Raw genomic sequence first — 22,257 nt, forward strand, 5'->3', positions numbered from 1 at the left:
GTAGCTGGAATTACAGGCATGTGCCACCATGCCTGGCTAATTTTTTGGTATTTTTAGTAGAGATGGGGTTTCACCACGTTGGTCAGGCTGGTCTTGAACTCCTAACCTCATGATCCGCCTGCCTTGGCCTCCCAAAGTTCTTGGATTACAGGTGTGAACCACCGCACCCAGTCTTCTTCTGTTATTTCTAAGCAGACTGACAAGATTGACTCTTAAAACCTGATTTGAGCAATCTATTGAGCAAAACATTTGTAAATAAATAGTGCCCAACTGAATCAGACTTATTTAACAAAATATATGTCTCGTATTGGATTATGTTTTCACTTTAAATTATAACCACAAGAAATAGTAACCCAAATTTTCAAAGTTCTTTAGCTGACAGGCCTTGCTTGTGTGAAACATTTATTACACATACATCACACTCTATGTGTCATCTACTTTGCTTCTGAGGGCAGGTCTGAGTCTTACTCCATTCTGTACACCCAGCACCTATCTGAGTGCCCACAGCACAAAATGGGTGCTTCCATATCAGAACTGACCTTTCAAGACAACTACGGAATGTGTTTCCACCCAGTAGATGGGCATCCAGAAGTCCATGCCTTCTTACATTGTTTTTAAGATGGGTAGAGAAGTTTTTCATGGTCATTACTTCCTAGGATGTCACATTCTGCTTTGCCAGTTTCTCATAAACATGATCGGTTCACAGCCGATCCCATGGGGAAGGAGCAAATGTGGTGGCCCCAGTCTCACTGCTTTCTGCGAGGCTCAGCGGGAGGGTTTCTGGCCAATCTGTGTCTGACATGGCCCAGGCACGTGTCTGCTGCTCTGAGTCCTCCATCGGGGGCAGACGCATGCAGCTCTCAGGAACAGGCTACTCGGAAAGCCAGCGTACCTGCACTAGAGGACTTAGTCTCAGTTTGGCTTATGTATACCATGTATCAAATGTAAAAAAATACTCCCCATATCAAAACAGGGGGTTTTCATCTGTTTCCATAATTTTAGAAATTCAAACTTGGCTATGTTTAAAACTGAAAACACTAGAACTTCTACACACAGATAGTACTAAGTCTTATCCCTCGATAACTTAAACCTTGCTGTCAAACAATTTCAAAATACACTTATTTGCAAAAGTGGTACAAGCCCAAACTATGGAGTCTCCCACTGTTGATAAACATCTTCAAATGTTCAGGGCTAAACGCTACCAACCTAGACTTAAATCAGAGAATCAGAGATTATTTCTCTAATTGCTGGGAGGGAAGAAAAGAGGGTTTCAAAGTGCCTATTCTAAACTGCACTGCAATAATATATGTGTATGTATACATCTACATACATACACACGTATAAATATGGATATGTCATCTAGCTTTTTCCAAAAGTGACATTCAGTTATTACTGTAGCATTGGCAATATACCCTTGGAATAACACGGTCTTCTAATCCTGTTATCTTTCTGGTAATTAACAAAAACAGATGCTGGATGGATGGCTCCCATAAAAGGCAAGCATGCAAGTCGTACATCTGTTGTTTTAGGAGGTGAAGTCAATACAGTTTGGGCAGGGATGAATAGAATACTCAAGTTATCCACTTTTATAAACATTTCTTTTTCACCTCCCAGCAGCCCCTTTTTCTAAGTTAACAGCTTTTTGTATATGCTGTTATTCAGGTTACTAGAGCAGGTATCTATTTTACTTGCCACCAACTGCCCACTGCTGTTACAACTGCTGGGATCGTAACTTTCTCTGCAGCATAAGATACTGTAGAGGTACCTCTGGCACTCAGAGGAAGCGTAATAGTAAATCAGGGGGTCGATGCAGCAGCTTATGCTGCTGACACAGACACAGAGGAGGTAGGCAAAGTAGGCAGCCTCTGTGGTAGAAGTGTGAAAAAGGAACGAGTAATGCGCAATCAGGAGGATGTTTGTGGGTCCGAAGCAAATGATGAAGACGCAGAAAACAGCAGCTGACAGGAACAAAGCCCGGGACTTCTTGCTGCGGTTGGCAATTGTGGAGGAGCTAAGACATCGAATGATAGACACATAACAGACTGTGGAAATGAGCAATGGCACAAAAAAGAAGACAGCAGAGAAGGCTGAGAAGTAGTAGGCAAAGTAGCCTTCAAGCAGAGTTTCGTTGAGCACATCATGACAGGTGGTGATGTTGAGCCCGGGCACCTGGATGGTTTGCTCCTTGAGGAGCAGAGGCACTACCCCTGCAATGGCCAAAGCCCAGATGGCCAGACAAGTGAAGGAAGCCCTTCCCAGAGTACGCCAGGAGAGGGACTGGATGGGATACACCACAGCCAGAAACCGGTCAATGCTTATGACTGTCATGAGCATGATGGAGGCGTACATGTTACAGTAAAACGCTGCGGTGACGAAGCGACACAATTCAGACCCAAACTTCCAATCACTGCCGGAAAAGTAATAGCTGATCTTAAAGGGGAGCACAGACACGAAGAGCACATCTGCCGTGGCCAGGTGCAGCATGTACACCACCGCCGGCTTCTTGACCTTCATTTTCAGGATGAACACAATGATGGCCATGATGTTTAGTGGGAGGCTGACCACAAACACACCTGTGTACACGGAAGGGACAAAGAGTGTCAGCCAGGAGCTGGTCAGATATCCGGAGGCATCTTCTGAGATGAATGCAGGAAGTGGTTTTTGAAGAGGATGGCTTTTATTGATGGAGATTGACCTGTATTCAGTTAGCCCACTTTTGTTTTTCTCCTCATCTTCCCAAAATGGTTCATATTTATCATTGGGATTCCTGAGAAAAAATGACCGAAGACCTAAGGTGGCATTTGTTGCTTCTGACTCTGAAAAATAAAATAAAAAATTTGTAAATATAAGAAGTGAATGCATCAACAAGGCAAAAGCAACAAGCGGAGAGCGTGTTTTACTTTTGTTTGTTTTATGTTTTCTTATCAGGAGAGTGGGTGGTAAAGAGCAGAAGAGACATAGATAGACTTTATTGGAGAGTAAGCCAACTCAAAATACTGTGCAACATTTGTCTTGATATAAGCAAATACTTCTAAAAGTCTGCCCCTCAAAGAGACAAAGGGAATGAGAGTTACCCTGAAGACATCAGGAAAGGCTGAGTACTTGATATAAATGAATCAATCAGTGATTTCTACACTAGCCAATGTCTATATAAACAAATCACTCCCAGTTTCGATGGCCACATGCACATTTCCTCCATTTAGTTTGTAGCCATCTATGAAACCTGTCCCTTTTCAATGGAAAAATCCACATAGAAAGTTGAGGAAATTTCTTTTTTTTTTTTTCCCTGAGACAGAGTCTCACTCTGTTGCCCAGAGTGGAGTACAGTGGTGTGATCTCGACTCACTGCAACCTCTGCCTCCCGGGTTCAAGCGATTCTCCTGCCTCAGTCCTCCGAGTAGCTGGGATTACAGGCGCATGCCACCAGAGGGGATTTCTTAAGGGTTATAGACTTAGAGGCAAGTTCATAATGGGACTGAGGACTCCCGATTCTATGACCATTGTCCATGACAGTAGTTTTCCTCTATAGTCTTCAGTTTGCTTACATAGGAGAGTGTAGAAATCTCTCACTATATCTGGGTCCAAGCCACAATCCCTGGGGTTATCTCCTAACATAGCCACAAGGTACCCATCACCTGAGTCATTCTTATGCTTCTTTCCTGAGCAGGGCAGCAGAGTGGCAGATGTTCTTGGCCACTTGTGCCAGGCCAACCAAGGTTTCTGGAGTATGAACCAGATGTCAAAATAAAGGCTCAGCTGTACATGTCCTTTCCCACCAAAAAGGTCCATTTGAAATGCTCATCAAAGAAAAGCAACACGTAGCAGCTGAAATTCAGTCAGCTCTTCCTCCCAATGAGCTTTGCTAAAATTCTGCCATTGAAGAGAAACAGACAAAAAAGCCTTTGTTGGGTTTTGGGAAGCTGAGGAGGGAAGACAGAAGAGAGAAACCACAGAGGAAAAAAGGCAAAGTCTGTGTTACTGGAAGTGCTCACAACAAAGGCTGGACACACAAGTCACTTAGAAGTAATGTCAGAGGATTTAAATATTGGCAGGGGCTATGTGTGCTGGGTCATGCCTGTTATCCCAGGAGTTTGAGACCAGCTGAGGCAACATGGCAAGACCCCATCTCTACAAAAATTAAAAATTAAAACAATTAGCCAGGCATAGTGGCACATGCCTGTAGTTCTAGATACTCAGGAGGCTGAAGCGGGAGGATTGAGCCCAGGATTTTGAGGTTACAGTGAACTATGATCATACCACTGTACTCCAGCTTAGGCGACAGAGTGAGACCCTGTCTCTTAAAAAAAAAAAAATGGCACAAAGTTGGATGGATACAGTGAATTTTCAAACTTTTGGTTTTGTTTTTCAGCAGCGGAACCTTCCCTGGAAACAAAACTTACAGAGAGAGGCATGATGCAACAAGAGACCTTTCTGCTTCTGGCATGGCTCCTTAAGTCCTGTTGGAGCCAACCATCGCTTTGATAACAACTTTAAACTCTAAATTCTTTCTCCACCTTGTCCGCTCATGAAATCAATGACCTGAAGGCATTTAGGTTCCTGAGGTGGTGGAAGAGGAGAGTGGAGAAAGCGAGGGGTGAATCTTGGAAGAAAGAATCGCACTTGGTGAGTTTCTTGTTTTCAGTGACTTTTAGCTAGAAAGAAGGCTGATGTTGGTGCCTGTGATACTGTGAAATACATATTTGGTGATATGGTTTGGCTGTGTCCCCACCCAAAAATCTTATCTTGAATTGTACTCCCATAATTCCCACATGTTGTGTGAGGTCCCAGTGGGAGATAACTGAATCATGGGGGAGGTTTCCCCCATACTGTTCTCATGGTAGTGAGTAAGTCTCATGAGATCTCATGGTTTTATAAGGGGAGACCACTTTCACTTAGCTCTCATTCTCTCTTCCCTGCTGACATCTAAGACATGCCTTTCACCTTTCACCATGGTTATGAGGCCTCCCAAGCCACATGGAACTGTGAGTCCATTAAACCTCTTTTTCTTTTCTTTTCTTTCTTTGATTCAGAGTCCCACTCTGTCACCCAGGCTGGAGTGCAGTGGTACGATCTTGGCTCACTGTGACCTCTGCCTCCCAGGTTCAAGCGATTATCCTGCCTCAGCCTCCTGAGTAGCTGGGATTACAGGTACGTGCCACCATACCCAGCCAATTTTTTGTATTTTTAATAGAGATGGGGTTTCACCATGTTGGCCAGGCTGGTCTCAAACTCCTGACCTCAGGTGATCTGCCTGCCTTGGCCTCCCAAAGTGCTGGGATTACAGGAGTGAGCCATCATGCTTGGCCTTTTTAAGTCAACCAGTCTCAGATATGTCTTTATCAGCTGCATGAGAACAGACTAATACATTTGGTCTTCCCATTTCCTGACATTCAGCTCCTAAAATCCTTGGAATTTAAAAAAGGTTATCTTGAGGCTGAGTGCAGTGGCTAATGACTGTAATCTCAGCACTTTGGTAGGCCAAGGTGGGTAGATTATCTGAGGTTGGGAGTTTGAGACCAGCCTGGCGGAACCCTAAAAATAAAATTAGCCGGGTGTAATCGCAGCTACTTGGAAGGAGACCAAGCTACTGGTTTAATGGCAGCTACTGGTGGTGGAGACTCCTAGATGGCTTCAGAATGGGAGCTGGTATTTCAACCCTGCCCCTCAAGTTCTAAGGAAGTGAGGGGGCTGGCTGAAGGTTAAGCTGAATACCAATGGCCATTGATGTAATCAATCATACCTATGAAATGAAGGCCCCATAAAAACCCCAAAAGATGAATTTAGGGGTAGGGATTCTGGATAGGTGAACACATGGAGGTTCCTAGAAGGTGGTGCCCAAGAGAAGGCATGGAAGCTCTGTGCTCCTTCCCACAAACCCTGCCCTATGCCTCTCTACCATGTGGCTGTTCATCTGTATCCCCTGTAATATTCTTTATAATGAATGGATAAAGGTGAGTAAAGTGCTTCCCTGAGTTCTATTAACTAAGCTAGCAAATTAATCAAATCTGAGTAGGGGGTCTTAGGAACTCCCAATGTACAGTGTGGCCAGAAGTTATCACTTGCATCCGAAGCGGAAGGCAGTTTTTGAGACTGAGCCCTTAATCTGTGGAATCTGACTCTATCTCCAGGTAGATAGACAGTGTCAAAATTGAATTATATTAGAGGTAGATAGTGTCAGAGTTGAGTTTTATTCGAGGACACCCAGCTGGTGTCCACTGGAGAATCTGCAGGAGAACTGGTTGCTTGGTATATGCGGAAACCAGCTCCAGCAATGTGGAGTCAGAAGGACTGAATGAAGTGCTGTGTAAGAGAAAACAGTTTGAGGAAAATAGTTTTTCCTATACAACAGCAGTGTCTATATAACATAAAGAATGACTAAAGCCCAGATGGAAAATCTGTAGTCTTTCTTTTTTGTTTGTTTTATTTTTTATTGCCTTTTTTTTTTTTTTTTTTTTTTTTTTTTAAATCTATAGTCTTTTTGGCCTACAGAAACAGAGGACAGAGTTCAGGGCAAACACAGTCACTGCAAAGTTAGGAGAGAATCCTAGAAAGGAAAAGTCAGAGAGAAGGAACCCTAAATTTCAGTGTAAATTCTGTCCCAGGGTTTGGGTGACCCATGAACTATGCACGTGTAGGGAAGATGAGAAGCACCTCTGCTAAAGATAAAAGAACTGAAGTGATATTTGAGCTTCTGCTCAGGAGAGAAAGAATCTAACGTTTGAGTAGAACCAAATTATTTGGCTGCTAAAGCAAAAACACCAACCCTCTTTGAAGGAATATAACAAAATCCGGAGTATTTTTTCCTGTAATTCATACAGGAAAACAGTTTATTGACTTACAGTTCCATGTAGCTGGGGAGGCCTCATAATCATGGCAGAAGGCAAGAAGGGGCAAGTCAGTCACATCTTACATGGAGGGCAGTGGGCAAAGAGAGAGCTTGTGCAGGGAAACTCTTGTTTTTAAAATCATCAGATCTTGAGAGACACATTCACTATCACAAGAATAGCATGGGAAAGATCTGTCCTCATGATTTAGTCATCTCCCACTGGGTCCCTTCTACAACATATGGGAATTACTGGAGCTACAAGATGAGATTTAGTTGGGAAACACAGACCAAACCATATCACCAGATCCAACCTCCCTATATACAAAAGTGATAAACTCTGGACCTCTTGTTGCCTTTCTCTCACACTATATAAACAACCAACTCAAAATAGATTACTGGCTTACACATAAGACCTGAAACTGTAAAAATACTAGAAGAAAACACAGAGGAAAAGCTCCATGACATTGTTCTGAGCAATAGTTTTTTTGTAATGATCATAAAAGCACAGGCCAGAAAAGGAGAAGTAGACAAGTGAGACTGCATCAAACTAAAAAGCTTCTGCATAGCAAAGTGAACAATGAACAGTGAAGAGAACTTACGCAACGAGAGGAAATATTTGCAAACCATACATCTGATAAAGGGTTAATATCCAAAATATATAAGGAACTCATATAACTCAACAGCAAGATAACAAATAACTTGATTTAAAAATGGGCAAAGGACCTGAATAGACATTTTTCAAAAGAAGACATACAAACAGCCAACAAGAATATGAAAAAATGCTCAACATCACTAATCAAGGAAATGAACACTAAAACCACAGTGAGTTATCACTTCATAATACCTGTTGGAATGGCTAGTACCAAAAAGATGAAAGATAAGTGTTGGTGAAGATATGGGGAAAGGGAACCCTTGTATACTGACAGTGGGAATTTAAATTGGCATAGCCATTAAGAAAAACAGTATGAAGTTTCCTCTAAAACGAAAAACAGAACTACCATATGACACGGCAATTCCACTATTGGTATATATCCAAAGGAAATAAAATCAAGATGTCGGAGAGCTAGCTGCAATCTCATGTTCACTGCAGCATTATTTACAATAGCCAAGTTACGGAATCATACTAGGTGTCCACTGATATATGAAAGAATAAAAAATATGGTGTATATACACAGTGGAATAATATTCAGCCTTAAAAAAGAAGGAAATTCATCATTTGCAACCACATGGATGAGTTGACAGAACATTATGTTAAGTGAAATAAGCCAGGCACAGAAAGACAGATATAGGATGATCTCACTTACATGTGGAATCTAAAACACTTGAACTCATAGAAGCAGAGAATAAAATGGTGGTTACCAAAGTCTGGGGTTGGACGGGTGGGTAGGGTAGACTGGGGAGACATTGATCAAAGGATACAAAATTTCTTTTAAAATTAGAATAAATTTAGGCTGGGCCCAGTGGCTCACACCTGTAATTCCAGCACTTTGGGAGGCTGAGGTGGGTGGATCACCTGGGGTTGGGAGTTTGAGAACAGCCTGATCAACATGGAGAAATCTCGTCTCTACTGAAAATACAAAATTAGTTGGGTGTGGTTGCACATGCCTGTAATCCCAGTTACTTAAGAGGCTGAGACAAAAGAATTGCTTGTATCTGGGAAGCAGAGGTTATGGTGAGTCAAGGTCATGCCATTGCACTCCAGCCTGGGCAGCAAGAGCAAAACTCTGTCTCAAAAAACAACAACAATAACAACAAAAAGGAATACGTTAAAAAGAAATCTTTTGTACGACACGGTGACTATAGTTAATAACAATGTGTTATATACTTGACAGCTGCTAAGAGAGTAGACTTTAAGTGTTCTCACCACAAAAAATGATAAGCATTTGAGGTAATACATGCTATGAGTTTGATTTAGCCATCCCACAAGGAATGCATATTTCAAAACATTGTTATACAGTATAAATATATATAATTTTTTTGTGTGACAAATAAAAGAAAAACAGGGCCATCAGGCATGCTGGCTCATACCTGTAATCTCAGTATTTTGGGAAGTCCGAGTGGGAGGACAGGTTGAGCCTGGGAGATTGAGGCTGCAGTGAGCTATTATCATACCATTGCATTCTAGCCCGGGCAACAGAGCAAAAGACTCTGTCTAAAAAAAAAAAAAAAAAGAGAGAGAGGAAAAAAAGTGACCCAGTCTTAAGTAAAAAGACAATCAGCGGAAACCAACTTCAAGTTGACTCAGATGTTGGAATTAGCAGATAAGGATTTTGAAGAATTTATTACAACCATGTGCAATCAGTCAATCTACATATATATATATATATATATATATATATATATATACACACATATATATATACACATATATATATATTTCATTGAAATGAATTGACAATAGGAAAAATCAGCGAAGAATTACAGTATCAGGAAATTCTAGAAATAGAAAATAAAATACAATATGTTGGCATCTATTTCCAAAATGGAGAGCAAAGCTAGAGTAGTACCAACTCAGAGACAAAGAGACAACAGAGTAGAGCCTGGCAGTGCAGGGCTGAGGTCAAGCTACCTAAGCAAAGTTAGGAGACAGTCTCCAGATAATGAACGGGTGGCCTGGCAGAGCTGTCTCAGGGAAGGAACGAATGTCTCCAGTGATGAACGTGTCTAGATTGATGCTTAACTTCCTTTTTTTTTTGAGACTAAGTTTTGTACCTTACTCTGTGTTCACCTTGCCCCAGTCACACAGAAGCCTGACCTTGGCACCAACAGCCCCTGTGGATGTGAAGCTATCCTCAAAATCACAGTGCGTGTGTGGGAGGTGAAGGAAAAGAATGAATGGCTACCAGGCACTTTTTAAATATTTTAGATTTTTGTTTGTGGTTCTGGCACTTTAATATCACACACACACACACAAAACATGCATACACAGAAATGCTGACCTAGAGAAACCTTTTATTTATTTATTTATTTATTTATTTTGAGATGGAGTCTTGCTCTGTCATTCAGGCTGAAGTGCAGTGGTGTGATCTAGGCTCACTGCAACTTCTGCCTCCCTGGTTCAAGCGACCCTCCTGCCTCAGCCTCCCAAGTAGCTGGGATTACAAGCGTGCACCGCCATGCCCAGGTAATTTTTGTATTTTTAGTGGAGATGGGGTTTCACCATGCTGGCTAGGATGGTCTCGAACTCCTGGCCTCAAGTGATCCATCCGTCTTGGCTTCCCAAAGTGCTGGGATTATAGGCATGAGCCACTGCACCTGCCGAGGAACCTTAAAATAATGCAGTTCTCCTCTGCAGTTTTGTAAGCCTGCCCAGATTATGGACTTCTGTGATGCACAGAGGGGAAAAAGTGCACATCAACATGCACACTTACATACATGAATCAAGATGATACCTGAGAGACTAATACAATGTGAATAAATACTCCTAACTAAGCTCCTCAGATACTACCACTTAGTCTGAAAATAAAACTGTCACTAGACTTTACTTGGTATTTAGTACTTGGGCAATAAGTACTTGTTTAGCCCTCAGGCAGTACAGTACTGACAGAAACATTATACTTGTGGAAACATGAAATTTGTATAGGCTAGAGTTCAGGAAGAATGTATAATCCCTTGGTTAAACCTGCCTAAGGTGTTACCTTTTCTTGCGACTGTAGGTTTGATATTCTGTTTTTTTGTGAAATTAAAGATTGTCAGGAAAAAAAAAAGGAAAAAATGTAGTACATACCAGCATCAAAGAAAGGACAAAACCAGTGCAAAGGTGACTGGATAATTCCAAGTAGTTCATAACCCGTAGGCTGAAATTTGAGTTTAAGTATCTCACTTTTCCTCCAGTCCTAGCACAGCACAGGTCAAAGAGAAAGTACTTGTCAGGGTGCCAAAAACTCTTATCATTCATCTTTGTGTGTTTTTTGTTGTTGTTAAGCTACAGTTTCACAAAAAAGGCAGCAGAAGTCCTAAATTCAGTTCTCATACTATTTGCTATGTTTTGCTTAATTTAGCCTTCTCTAAATTGCTCTAGAGTAGTTTTGTTATCAAATACATCAAATTATTAAATACAGACTCTTTATTTAACTCTGGAGATTTTAAAAAATTAGTGAGTTTGATAACACTTTTTCTTACCTTGATGAGATCTGTCCTGGAAGCAGAGGGCTGACTAGAGGCTCTCTGAATGTCCCACTTGATCCTGGGATCGACACCACCCCAGCATTCCATGATACACCAAGCCTTGGTTTTGACTCATAGTTCTGCCCTACGGGGCTCATGCTTTTTGAGAATTAACAAAACAGAAGTCCCAGGACTTTGCCCACATTCCCACAAGGAGCACAACATTTGAAACAACACTGCAGGCTAAAGAGAAATGAAGAGGAAGATGACAGAAAAACAACAGAAACACACGAACTCTCTCAAGTGGAAAACAGCGGCATTACTGGAATGCTTCACTCCCTCAGATTCAAACACCATTTTTTCAATGAAAAGAACTGGGGCTCCTTAGATGGCTAGTTCCAGATCTGGAGAAGGAAATACACAAGATAAACACTGAACAGCTTCAAAGAATATCAGGGTTAGGTCAAAAAGACTAGAGTCAATCTGAAAAGGCTCCTATAGACCAAAGAAGTGACAATTTGATCATCAAAAGAATAACGATGGAAATGAATTGAAACATTTCATACATGTTAAACTCCACGAGTTGAAGATGCAGTCAGCTGGATCCAGTAGGTAGAAAAGTAAGAGAGATGGCTTAGTTTATTTGACAAATAAATAGCAATAAAAAAGGGGTGGGGTGGATGGTTACAGATTAAAATATAATGCTGGACCTTGTTTGAACCTGATTCAAACAAACCAACTGTTAAAAGATATTTATGAAACAGTAAGGAAACTATGAACGCTTACTGATTATCAGATGATATTAAGGAACTGTTAGGCTGGGCACCGTGGCTCACGCCTGTAATGCCAAAACTTTGGGAAGCCAAGGCAGGAGGACCGATTGCATCCAGGAGTTCCAGATCAGCCTGGGCAACGAAGTGAAACCCTATCTCTACTAAAATGAATATAAAAATTAGCCGGTCGTAGTGGTGTGTGCCCGGAGTCCCAGCTACTTTGGAGGCTGAGGTGGAAGGACTGCTTGGGCCCAGGAGGTTGAGGCTGTGGTGAGCAATGATTGTACCACTGGACTCCAGCCTTAGCAATAGAGTAAGACTGCGTCTTGGGGGGGAAAAAAAAAAAAAAAAGGAATTGCTTATTTTTAGGTATTATTGATGTGGTTATGTGAAAAAAAAATAGTTCTTATCTCTAAGGATGTTTACTGATGTCTTTATGAATGATATAATATGATATCTGGAATTTGCTTTAAAATTATACAGTTGGGGGAGGAGGAGAGTTGAGGGTTTAGATAAAACTAGACTGGTCATATGTAAATAATGTTGAAGCTGGGTGATGGGTATGGGGAGTAATTATACTGTTCTTTTTTGGATATGTTTGAAAACTCCCATAATAAAAGTTAAAAAAAAAACCAAATATTTTATGCATGTTTATTTGCCACTAGAAGTTAAGGGCAAGGGCTTTTGCTTTTGTTTTTCTTGTGTCATGTTTGTGTGAAGATAGCCTTATATTTAGAGAATTTATTTGGTATCAACACTTCAAAAGCTTTTCTAGAATATGGAAGCACTGGTGTACAAAAAAAGTTGCCATTTTTTTGAGCATCTACTATGTGCTAGACACTTCACTTGCCTTAGTTGATGTAACTCTAATTTTTCTAGGAAATGAGCATTACAACTATCATTTTATAAATGACAACATGGAGGCAGAGAGATGCTAAGTAACTAATCCAAAGTCACACAGCTATGAAGTAGAGGAGCCTAGATCTGCTCAGCTCCAAAGGTCATACCCTTTGCCCACACCACACTCTTCTCTCTTTAAAACCTTGTGATTCATATTCTACTCCTAAAATAATACCGTATTTTTCTCTTAGCATTTCACCAAACAAATGAATCTGCAAATCTTTTTAGCTACAGTAGGCAGTATGTGGACATGTGAATGAATAGCTGAACGTGATGATGCCCAAAACTGCTGCTTAGGAATTCGGGAGTCCTGCTGAATTTGGCTGCACACCAACCGCACACACCAATAACTTGGCCCTCACAGAAAGGACAGAGATAGCAGGGAGACATTCAAGGACAAAACAGAAAAACATCTTTAAAACACTGTTCTAGATGGAGCAGATGCAAGAGCAGTAAGTGAACAAAAATCTCTGCTACAGTGAAAGCAGAATTAACGGACAGGAATTTCACTCTGTCTCCCAGACTGGAGTGCAGTGGCATGATCTTGGCTTACTGCAACCTCTGCCTCCCAGGTTCAGTCGATTTTCCTGCCTCAGCCTCCCAAGTAGTTGGGATTACAGGTGCCCACCACCACACCTGGCTAATTTTTGTATTTTTAGTAGCGACGGGGTTTCACCATGTTGGCCAGGCTGGTCTCCAACTTCTGACCTCAAGTGATCTGTGCCTCAGCCTCCCGTGCCCGGCCTAAAGGTAGACTTCTTGACTGCCGGGGGTGGGGGTCAGAAGAAGCTGCCGGTATGAGGCCTCCTCTCCTCCCATTCCACGTCCAGGAACAGGAACTCCTCTGGAATCATAGGAAAGCAAGCCTAAGAGGAAGCTGGGAGAAGGGAAGTTACAGGGAAATAAACGCAGGTGTACCCAACACCACAGCAGACATGAAGGCTACATAAGGAAAGTTTGTGGGCTCTTGCCTGGAGCAGCCTGGAGGCCAGCACCTGATGTGGGGTGAGGATGCAAGCAGGTCTTGCCTGGCAACGACTTTCATTCCCTGGCTTTCCCCATTCCTCCAGGTCTCTTCTCCACCAAAAGTTACAGGCCCTGAGCTCTCTGTCTTGGGAATGCTGCGCTCTACTCTGTAATAAGACATCTAGCTAAAATGAAAACTAACTCATAGTCAAGGATATTAATGATCACCAATTTCTCCCCAGGGTTGGGGATGGGGAGAGCTTGCTACTATACAGAGTACTGTTAGTACTGTACAAAGCAGCCCTATTCCCCAACCCTATCCAAGTTCTTCTGCAGTTTGTAAATCTGAACTCAAATATTAGGTTCTAGATATGATAAGAACAGTAACGAACAACAGTTCCGGGAAAACAGAACTCTTCTTGAAAAGCTAATACGGCCTTGGATTTGGCTACCACAGGAAAATTCACCGTATCTGCTGCATTATGTTTTAAATGTGGTAGATATTTAGTAATGGCTGTGATTTAGAAATCAATTCACAGGATTGCAATAGGCATTAAAAATAAAATATAGAGTAGAAAATATCAAAATGCAAAAAAATGCAGAAAAAGGTGAGTGCTATTTGGTAAAACTTTTGTTTCATGTTTACATATACATTATGATTGCCCACACATATTTATTGAAAACACACATGCCTACCATATCACAATGTAAATTGTTACTTCTACAGTTCTTTTTTTTAAAAAAAATTTTATTGCATTTTAGGTTTTGGGGTACATGTGAAGAACATGCAAGATTGTTACATAGGTACACACATGGCAGTGTGATTTGCTGCCTTCCTCTCCATCACCTATATTTGGCATTTCTCCCCATGCGATCTCTCCCCAACTCCCCACCCCCCACTGTCCCTCCCCTATTTCCCCCCGACAGACCCCAGTGTGTAGTGCTCCCCTCCCTGTGTCCATGTGTTCTCATTGTTCAACACCCGCCTATGAGTGAGAACATGGAGTGTTTGATTTTCTGTTCTTGTGTCAGTTTGCTGAGAATGATGGTTACCAGGTTCATCCATGTCCCTACAAAGGACACAAACTCATCATTTTTGATGGTTGCATAGTATTCCATGGTGTATATGTGCCACATTTTCCCTGTCCAGTCTATCATCGATGGGCATTTGGGTTGGTTCCAGGTCTTTGCTATTGTAAACAGTGCTGCAATGAACATTCGTGCGCATGTGTCCTTACAGTAGAACGATTTATAATCCTTTGGATATATATCCAGTAATGGGATTGCTGGGTCAAATGGAATTTCTATTTCCAGGTCCTTGAGGAATCACCACACTGTCTTCCATAATGGTTGAACTAATTTACACTCTCATCAACAGTGTAACAGTGTTCCTATTTCTCCACATCCTCTCCAGCATCTGTTGTCTCCAGATTTTTTAATGATCACCATTCTAACTGGCATGAGATGGTATCTCAATGTAGTTTTGATTTGCATTTCTCTAATGACCAGTGATGATGAGCATTTTTTCATGTTCGTTGGCCTCATGTATGTCTTTTGTCAAGTATCTGTTCATATCCTTTGCCCACTTTTGAATGGGCTTGTTTGTTTTTTTCTTGTGAATCTGTTTTAGTTCTTTGTAGATTCTGGATATCAGCCCTTTGTCAGATGGGTAGATTACAAAAATTTTTTCCCATTCTGTCGTTGCCGATTCACTCTAATGACTGTTTCTTTTGCTGTACAGAAGCTGTGGAGTTTGATTAGGTCCCATTTGTCTATTTTGGCTTTTGTTGCCATTGCTTTTGGTGTTTTGGTCATGAAGTCCTTGCCTATGCCTATGTCCTGAATGGCTTTGCCTAGATTTTCTTCTAGGGTTTTTATGGTGTTAGGTCTGATGTTTAAGTCTTTAATCCATCTGAAGTTAATTTTAGTGTAAGGTGTCAGGAAGGGGTATTTCTACAGTTCTTACTGTTGGTTAGCACAAATGAAAATACTGTACTGGTAAACATTATTCTACAATACCATACTACTTGATTTTTAATTCATCTTAGACTTAAAATATAAATAGATTACATAATGTCTTTTACTAAAGTTATATAAATTTGTTTTCAAGGGCAAATTACAGATTATTCCCATTGTTTCAAAAAGCCACTAACTTTTGAAAGCAAATAATGTACATTGGGCCTGTTAAGTGGCTTCCTCCAAGTACCATGACAAGGTCAGTGTGGGAGAGGGTACTTGGGGAAGTGACAGCTCATATCCAGAGAAAAAAATCTCGGTCTACAGAGGGAGCTATTTATGATGTTGTTGGCACAAGCAAAAGAAAGAAAAAGGCAGAATGAAAGAAATCACACAAAAATGAAACAAACAGAAAATTATGAATGGTAAAACTATGGAGTCCTCAATACTGGCAACGTAGTAAAAACTAAACCAAGGCCCTGGGTCCTAATAATTCTTCTAACAAGGGTGTTTTTGTGAGTATCTACAATGGAATGGGAGCCCAGGTACTCATGAAAACTAGTTAAAGACTAGGCATGGTGGCTCATGCCTGTAATCCTAGCATTTTCGGAGGCCAAAATGGGTGGATGGCTTGAGCCCAGGAGTTTGAGACTAGCATGGGCAATGTGATAAAACTTCGTCTCTACCAAAAATACAAAAATAAGCCAGGCATGGTGGCGGGTGCCTATAGCCCAGGCACTCCAGAGGCTGAGTTAAAAGGACTTCCTGAGCCTGCAGTGAGCCAAGTTTGTGCCACTGCACTCCAACCTGAGTAACAGAGCTAGACCCTGTCTCAAAAAACAACAGCAGCAGCAACCACCACAAAACCCAACAGTTAAAGTTCCCTGGACACTAAGACCACATATTGTGTGATTCCATTGATATGAAATATCAAAAATTGGTAAATCCATAGAGACAAAAGGCAAACTGGTGGTTCCTGGGGGTGGCAGGAAGGGAGAATGGGATGCGACTGCTTAGTGGGACGGCGTTTCCTTTCTGGGAGATGACAGTGTTTTGGAAGCAGGTAGGGTTGGGATGGTACATTGTACACTGTAAATGAACTAAATACCACTGAATTGTACACTTTAAAATGGTTAATTGTATGTTATGTGGATTACATCAATTATATTTTTATTTTTAAAAATATAAACAATTTTAAATTTTTATGTATTAAATACTTTGGAGACAGCATCTCTCCCGCTCTGTCGCCTAGGCTAAAGTGCAGTTGCATGACCATGGGCACTACTATCTTGAACTCCAGGGCTTAGGCTGTCTCCCAGTCTCCCGAGTGCTGGGACTACAGGTGCACATCACTGTGTCTAGCTCATTGTTTTTGTTTTGTTTTGAGATGAAGTTTCGCTCTTGTTGCCCAGGCTGGAGTGCAATGGCATGATCTCAGCTCACTGCAACCTCCGTCTCCTGGGTCCAAGCGATTCTCCTGCCTCTGCCTCCTGAGTAGCTGGGATTACAGGCATATACCACCATGCCCAGCTAATTTTGTATTTTTAGTAGAGACGGTGTTTCCCCATGTTGGTCAGGCTGGTCTCGAACTCCTGACCTCAGGTGATATGCCACACCTGGCTTACCTGGCTAATTTTTATTTTTTTGGTAGAGATGGGGTCTCACTATGTTGCCTAGGCTGGTTTCAAGTGATCATCTGGCCTAGGGTTCCCAAAGTGCTGGGATTACAGGTGTGAGCCACTGTACTTGGACCCTGAAAACCTGCTATGCTGACATGTTATATAAAAATAAAGACAAAGCCATTAAGAAATATTAGATAGATAGAAAGATAGACAGATAGTAGGGCAGAAAATTACTTACTGGCTCATAAGAAATCTGACTTTCAGGCTTTATAGAGCTTTCTGGTCTGCTTAGGGTAGAACTACTGTTCAGTTTTGTATCTTTCTGTTTAGGCTAACTAGCAATATCTCTTGTAACATCTGATTAATTAGCATATTCATGAATAGGGATCTATTCAGAGCCCGCCTTACCATCTGTTAAATGTAAATGGTAGGATACCACAATCCATGCATAAATGCTTACTAAATACTTCCTTGTGCTGGGTCTGGGCTACCAAGGCAATAGGGCACAGACTTTGTCTCAAGGGGTACTAGAGAGCACAGTGGGTTACTTCTCTACTGTAAGATGGGCTGGGAGTTTAAATGGCTTCCTTTCTACAGCAGGTGGTAAGGAAAGCCTGCACTTCGGAGAGACAGGCCTGTGGTCAACTCCCAATTCCATCTCCTTTTTTTTAGACAGAGTCTCCCTCTGTCACTCAGTCTGGAGTACAGTGGCACCATCTCAGCTCCCGGAAACCTCTGCCTCCTGGGTTCAAGCGATTCTGGTGCCTTAGCCTCCCAAGTAGCTGGGATTACAGGCACATCACCACGCCCAGCTAATTTTTTGTTATTTTTAGTAGAGATTACTTCAACACGTTGGCCAGGCTGGTCTCAAACTCCTGGTCTCAAGGGATAACCTACCTTATCCTCCCAAAGTGCTGGGATTACAGGCATCTGCCACTATGCCCAGTCCCAATTCTACCTCTTTCTCAACTTGTGACTTAACCATTCTGGGTCTCTTTTTCCTAACCAGTAAAATGAGGATGACATCTGCTCAATGGGCTGTTAAGTAAGACAGTATGTGTAACGTCCCTAAGCAGGGTGTCCGCTGTAGTCAGTGCTCCATAGAGACTAGCTGTTTTTAATTAAACATGAATGTGGGAGGTATGGGACATGCGGAGGGCATTCTGGACAGAGGGCGTGGCATGCAGACAGAAGCCAGAGAAAGCATAGCTCTGTGAAGGAAGGATCTAGAGGATGGGGCTGGGTGAACTAGAGGGTGATTAATAGAAGGTGCCTGGAGAGAGGCTGAGAACCCTCTTGCAAGGGGAGAAACACTCCATTCCATGCCAAGGAATTGGCTTTGACTCTGTAGGTAGGAGGGCACCAAGTGGAATTGTCCACTGAGTCCTCTCTGTCATAGTGTCACAGTTACCACCAGTTATTCTTGAACACTTTAACCCTCTAAAGCCTTATAATATTCATAAACATCACCTTTTATTCTTGGATGTTGCCTCCCTCCCCTCCTTTTTTGAAACAGAGTCTCACTCTGTTGCCTTGGCTGGACTGCAATGGCACAATCTCGGCTCACTGCAACCTCCGCCTCCCAGGTTCAAGCGATTCTCCTGCCTCAGCCTCCCGAGTAGCTGGGATTACAGGTGTGTGCCACCACGCCCAGCTAATTTTTCGTTGTTGTATTTTTAGTAGAGACGCGGTTTCACCGTATTAGCCAGGATGGTCTTGATCTCCTGACCTTGTGATCCACCTGCCTCGGCCTCCCAAAGTGCTGGGATTAGAGGCATGCACCACTGCGCCCAGCCAGGACGCTGGCCCTTTTAATGATCACGTATCATCTTACTTAAATTGTCTGGACAAAGGAATGTAAACTGGTTCATAAATTGACAAATTTCTCAACAACTATCTGCTGAGTGAACATGTTTCAGTCACCATGGGGATAAATACGACTTTAGAATCTTAACTGAGAAAATGAGACACACACACAAAGCGACAAGGCAGGAAATGCCAAAGTGAGTGGGAACAGAAAGTTGGGAAGTGCTTTGGCAAAGCTCAGCTTGGTGGGCAGGGCTAGTCCTAGGAGGGCTTCACAGCCCCTCTTAGCACACAGAGCTGGAAATGCTGTGCAATAAACTATCACAGCAGTGGCTATCAAGGATGGGAGACACTCATAGTCCCAGCACCACTACTTTATGACAGACAATGTTTAGAACTGCCAATGCATGGTGGTAATTAAAAGTAAACCTATCTCGGGTTGATTTTATTAGTCATTTTACGTTTTCTAAAGACAAAGCCCCAGGATGGGTGGACAGCCCCACCCCACGACCACTGTCTCTGAGTCTTAAGTTTCAGAATCAGCAAAAGGGGATTAATACCACCTTAACAAGGTGTTTTAACAAGGTGTTTTGACAAGGTGAAATGAGACAATCTAAGTGAAAATTCCTTCTGGCCCAGGGAATACTGCACATAGCAAGTGCTCCTTTTCTTCTGCCATACTCCTTCCTTCTTTCTCTCCCAAAGTGGTTCCAGAATCCAGTGCTGATAAACTAGCCAAGTTTGTCCACCTGCCTTTCTGTCTACACCAGCGCTGTCCATATTATCACGCACCACTGCTCCCATGACCATGTAAGAAGCATGGCAGAAACCAGCACCCTTTAACTTCACTCCCTAATGAGGCAACACACCTTGCTGGGAGGAGACTGTGAGAAAGGGTGGCTACAATGGATGCAGCATTTCTATAAGCCCTGTTCTCCACTCCACTATCCAAATCTCAAACAAAACACTGTATTCTCAAGAGCTTGTCCCAAAACTAAATCGAGCAAATTACCTAATGGAATATGAAATCATGTATCATCGCACACAATTTTTCAGGAGTTCTCAGTGTTCTTACAAACACGCTTGGCAACAATGCTCACTTATTTACAGGCAGGCAGCCTAGTGACTGTTAAAACACTGGGCCCCTGTCTGGAGCTCTTAGTTTTCCCCAAAGCATCTCAAAACACCCTGAACAAAGACAGGAGAGAACATGCTATGTCTTTGTCACCTCTTAATCTTGATTTTGTCTACACGTTTTCTGAGTGTGGGAGCAACATAGGGTGCACATTCTTTTAGCGATAACAAGAAAGCCCGCTAGAACTTCTTTCTGCGTGGGAAAAAAAAAAAAATGGCTCAAAGCTTATAAAAATACTGTTATTAGGAAATTCAAAATCACTTTTGTCACTTCCTTATTAGTCCCTTTATAGGCTAAAAACAACCCATCTGCCCTGCTTTTGGAGAGAGGGCTATAGAAAATATCTGACCAAATAAATTAATCAAATTTATTTATTTGGTTAAGTAACCAGATACTTAAAAATAGACTACTAGTGGGGAAAATATTCTACATGAGCAATCTTCTCCCTGCAGCGGATCAGAAATCTCATTAATACTGGGATCCCACAGTGTTCCTGGGAGCCCGGTCCTGGGGAGGGACATGTTTCTGCAACTCACTTGTAAGGAATGGGTTCTGTTTAACAACAAAATCCTCCCCACTACCTCCCCTCCGCCACCACGCGGAGCGTCTGCTATTGTCACCATTTATCTCGCACCGTGAGCAACTCCTGGACACAAGGCCGGGCCGGGGGCTGCTGGTACTGATTCTCTGCTAAACGTGCCAAACGGCTGCCTGGGCTTTTCTCTACATCACTTTTCTAGCCCGTAAAATGTGCAAGAAAAAAAAAATCCAACAAAGCAAAACTTCAGCGGCAGTAGTTCTCCACTTTATATTGAAAAGATCAGAATGTTTATTGGTGGAGCAACGTGAGATCTTTTCTTTTAGGGGGTGGTCCTGGGAGAGTCTACACAATGACAACAAGCGGAGCGCGGGACTGCAGGCTCTCCCAGGGGCTTCCGCTCCATCCTCCTCCGTATCCAACGCCCCGTGGCAGGCGAGCTGCACCCTCCAAGATCGAGTCCAATGGGGCCCGCGAAGGGGGTGGCACGCCCCACCTAAACGTGACTGGGGAAAACTCTAGATCGCAGCCCAAATGCCAGTTAGGTTTTCGTTGGAAACTGAGGCGGGGTGAGGAGAAGGCGCAACCGGGATCCCCGCAGTCTCCCCTCGGCTTCCCACCGCCCGCGCGCCCCATTCCCGTGCAGCACTCACCTGGCCTGCGGGCCCGGGTGCGGGCGGAGGACGCCGGGCCGCACAGACTGAGGCCGGCGGCCACTAGCAGCAGCAGCAGCCGCCGCGGCTCCATTGTCCCGCACTGGGCGCGGCGCTGCTCCGGGAGGCTACCCCGCCTCGGGCGGCTCCGCTCCACCCTTTCTCCCGACTTCTGCGAGTCAGGCAGCCGGTCGGCGCGGCGGGCAGAGCGCGGGGTGCCCGCGAGCAAGGTCAGGGTCCGAGCTCCCCTCGGCGAGCGCCGTGTCGGGGGCGGGACGCGGGGCGGGGCGGGACCGGTGCGCGCGGGCGCGCCGGGAAGAGCGGGGAACAGCGCCCCCCGGCGCGCAGTGCGAGTCTCGACGCGGTCCCTCCGCCGTCGGCCGCCAGCCCCTCTAGCTCTGTGCGCCCCGCCCTGCCCGTGGGCCCTGGCCGCCGGCCACCTCCCGGACGGGGAGTCCAAATGAGACGCTTTTTCCTCTGGGTGCCGTTGACCCGCGAAGCCGTCAGTGACTCAGACTGGCGGGGTCCTTGGAACCGGGCCGCGCGGCTCGCCGGCTGCTCCCTGCGGCCGTCTCGACCCTTCTGGGATGAGAAGACGCCGACAGCGGACGCCCGGGCCTGGATGCATCCGCGCTCCGCAGCCGCCGCAGTCCCGAGTGGCCTCCCTTCCTCCCTCCCTGCATGCGGGGCGCTGGCAAACTTCGTTTTTCGCTGAAAGTCTGCAAGGGATTTCTGCTTTTGTGAGGTGGGGATCGTGGATTTAAGTTTATGCGGTAGTGTTGCCCCTAAGTGAGAAGGGCCCTTGGGTTTGGACAGAATTCTTGTTTTAGGCGTCTGTCTTTATTTCGCGAAGTTGAGCGTTGCATACGCCGGGCACTGCTTTCCCCGACGCGGAGACTGAGAGTGGAATAGGAAGAGCGGCTTCTCTCGCATCCTCCCCGCGCGGCCTCGCGGAGCTCTTCCCTCTCCCGCGCC

At 43.6% G+C, this 22,257-nt stretch overlaps 1 protein-coding gene across 1 annotated transcript; it reads right to left on the reverse strand.

Annotated features, from left to right (window-relative positions):
- Positions 1-1,364: 1,364 nt before the first annotated feature.
- On the reverse strand, positions 1,365-21,553 carry F2R (coagulation factor II thrombin receptor). Its single transcript, XM_003920955.4, has 2 exons — positions 21,283-21,553; positions 1,365-2,816 (listed from the first exon to the last, which is right to left on the reverse strand). Exons 1-2 carry the CDS (start codon positions 21,374-21,376, stop codon positions 1,627-1,629), a joined length of 1,284 nt encoding a protein of 427 aa, XP_003921004.3. The 5' UTR covers positions 21,377-21,553; the 3' UTR covers positions 1,365-1,626.
- Positions 21,554-22,257: the final 704 nt, after the last annotated feature.

This window comes from Saimiri boliviensis, chromosome 1 (genome assembly GCF_048565385.1).
Source record: "Saimiri boliviensis isolate mSaiBol1 chromosome 1, mSaiBol1.pri, whole genome shotgun sequence".
In the NCBI taxonomy this organism is placed as follows: domain Eukaryota; kingdom Metazoa; phylum Chordata; class Mammalia; order Primates; family Cebidae; genus Saimiri; species Saimiri boliviensis.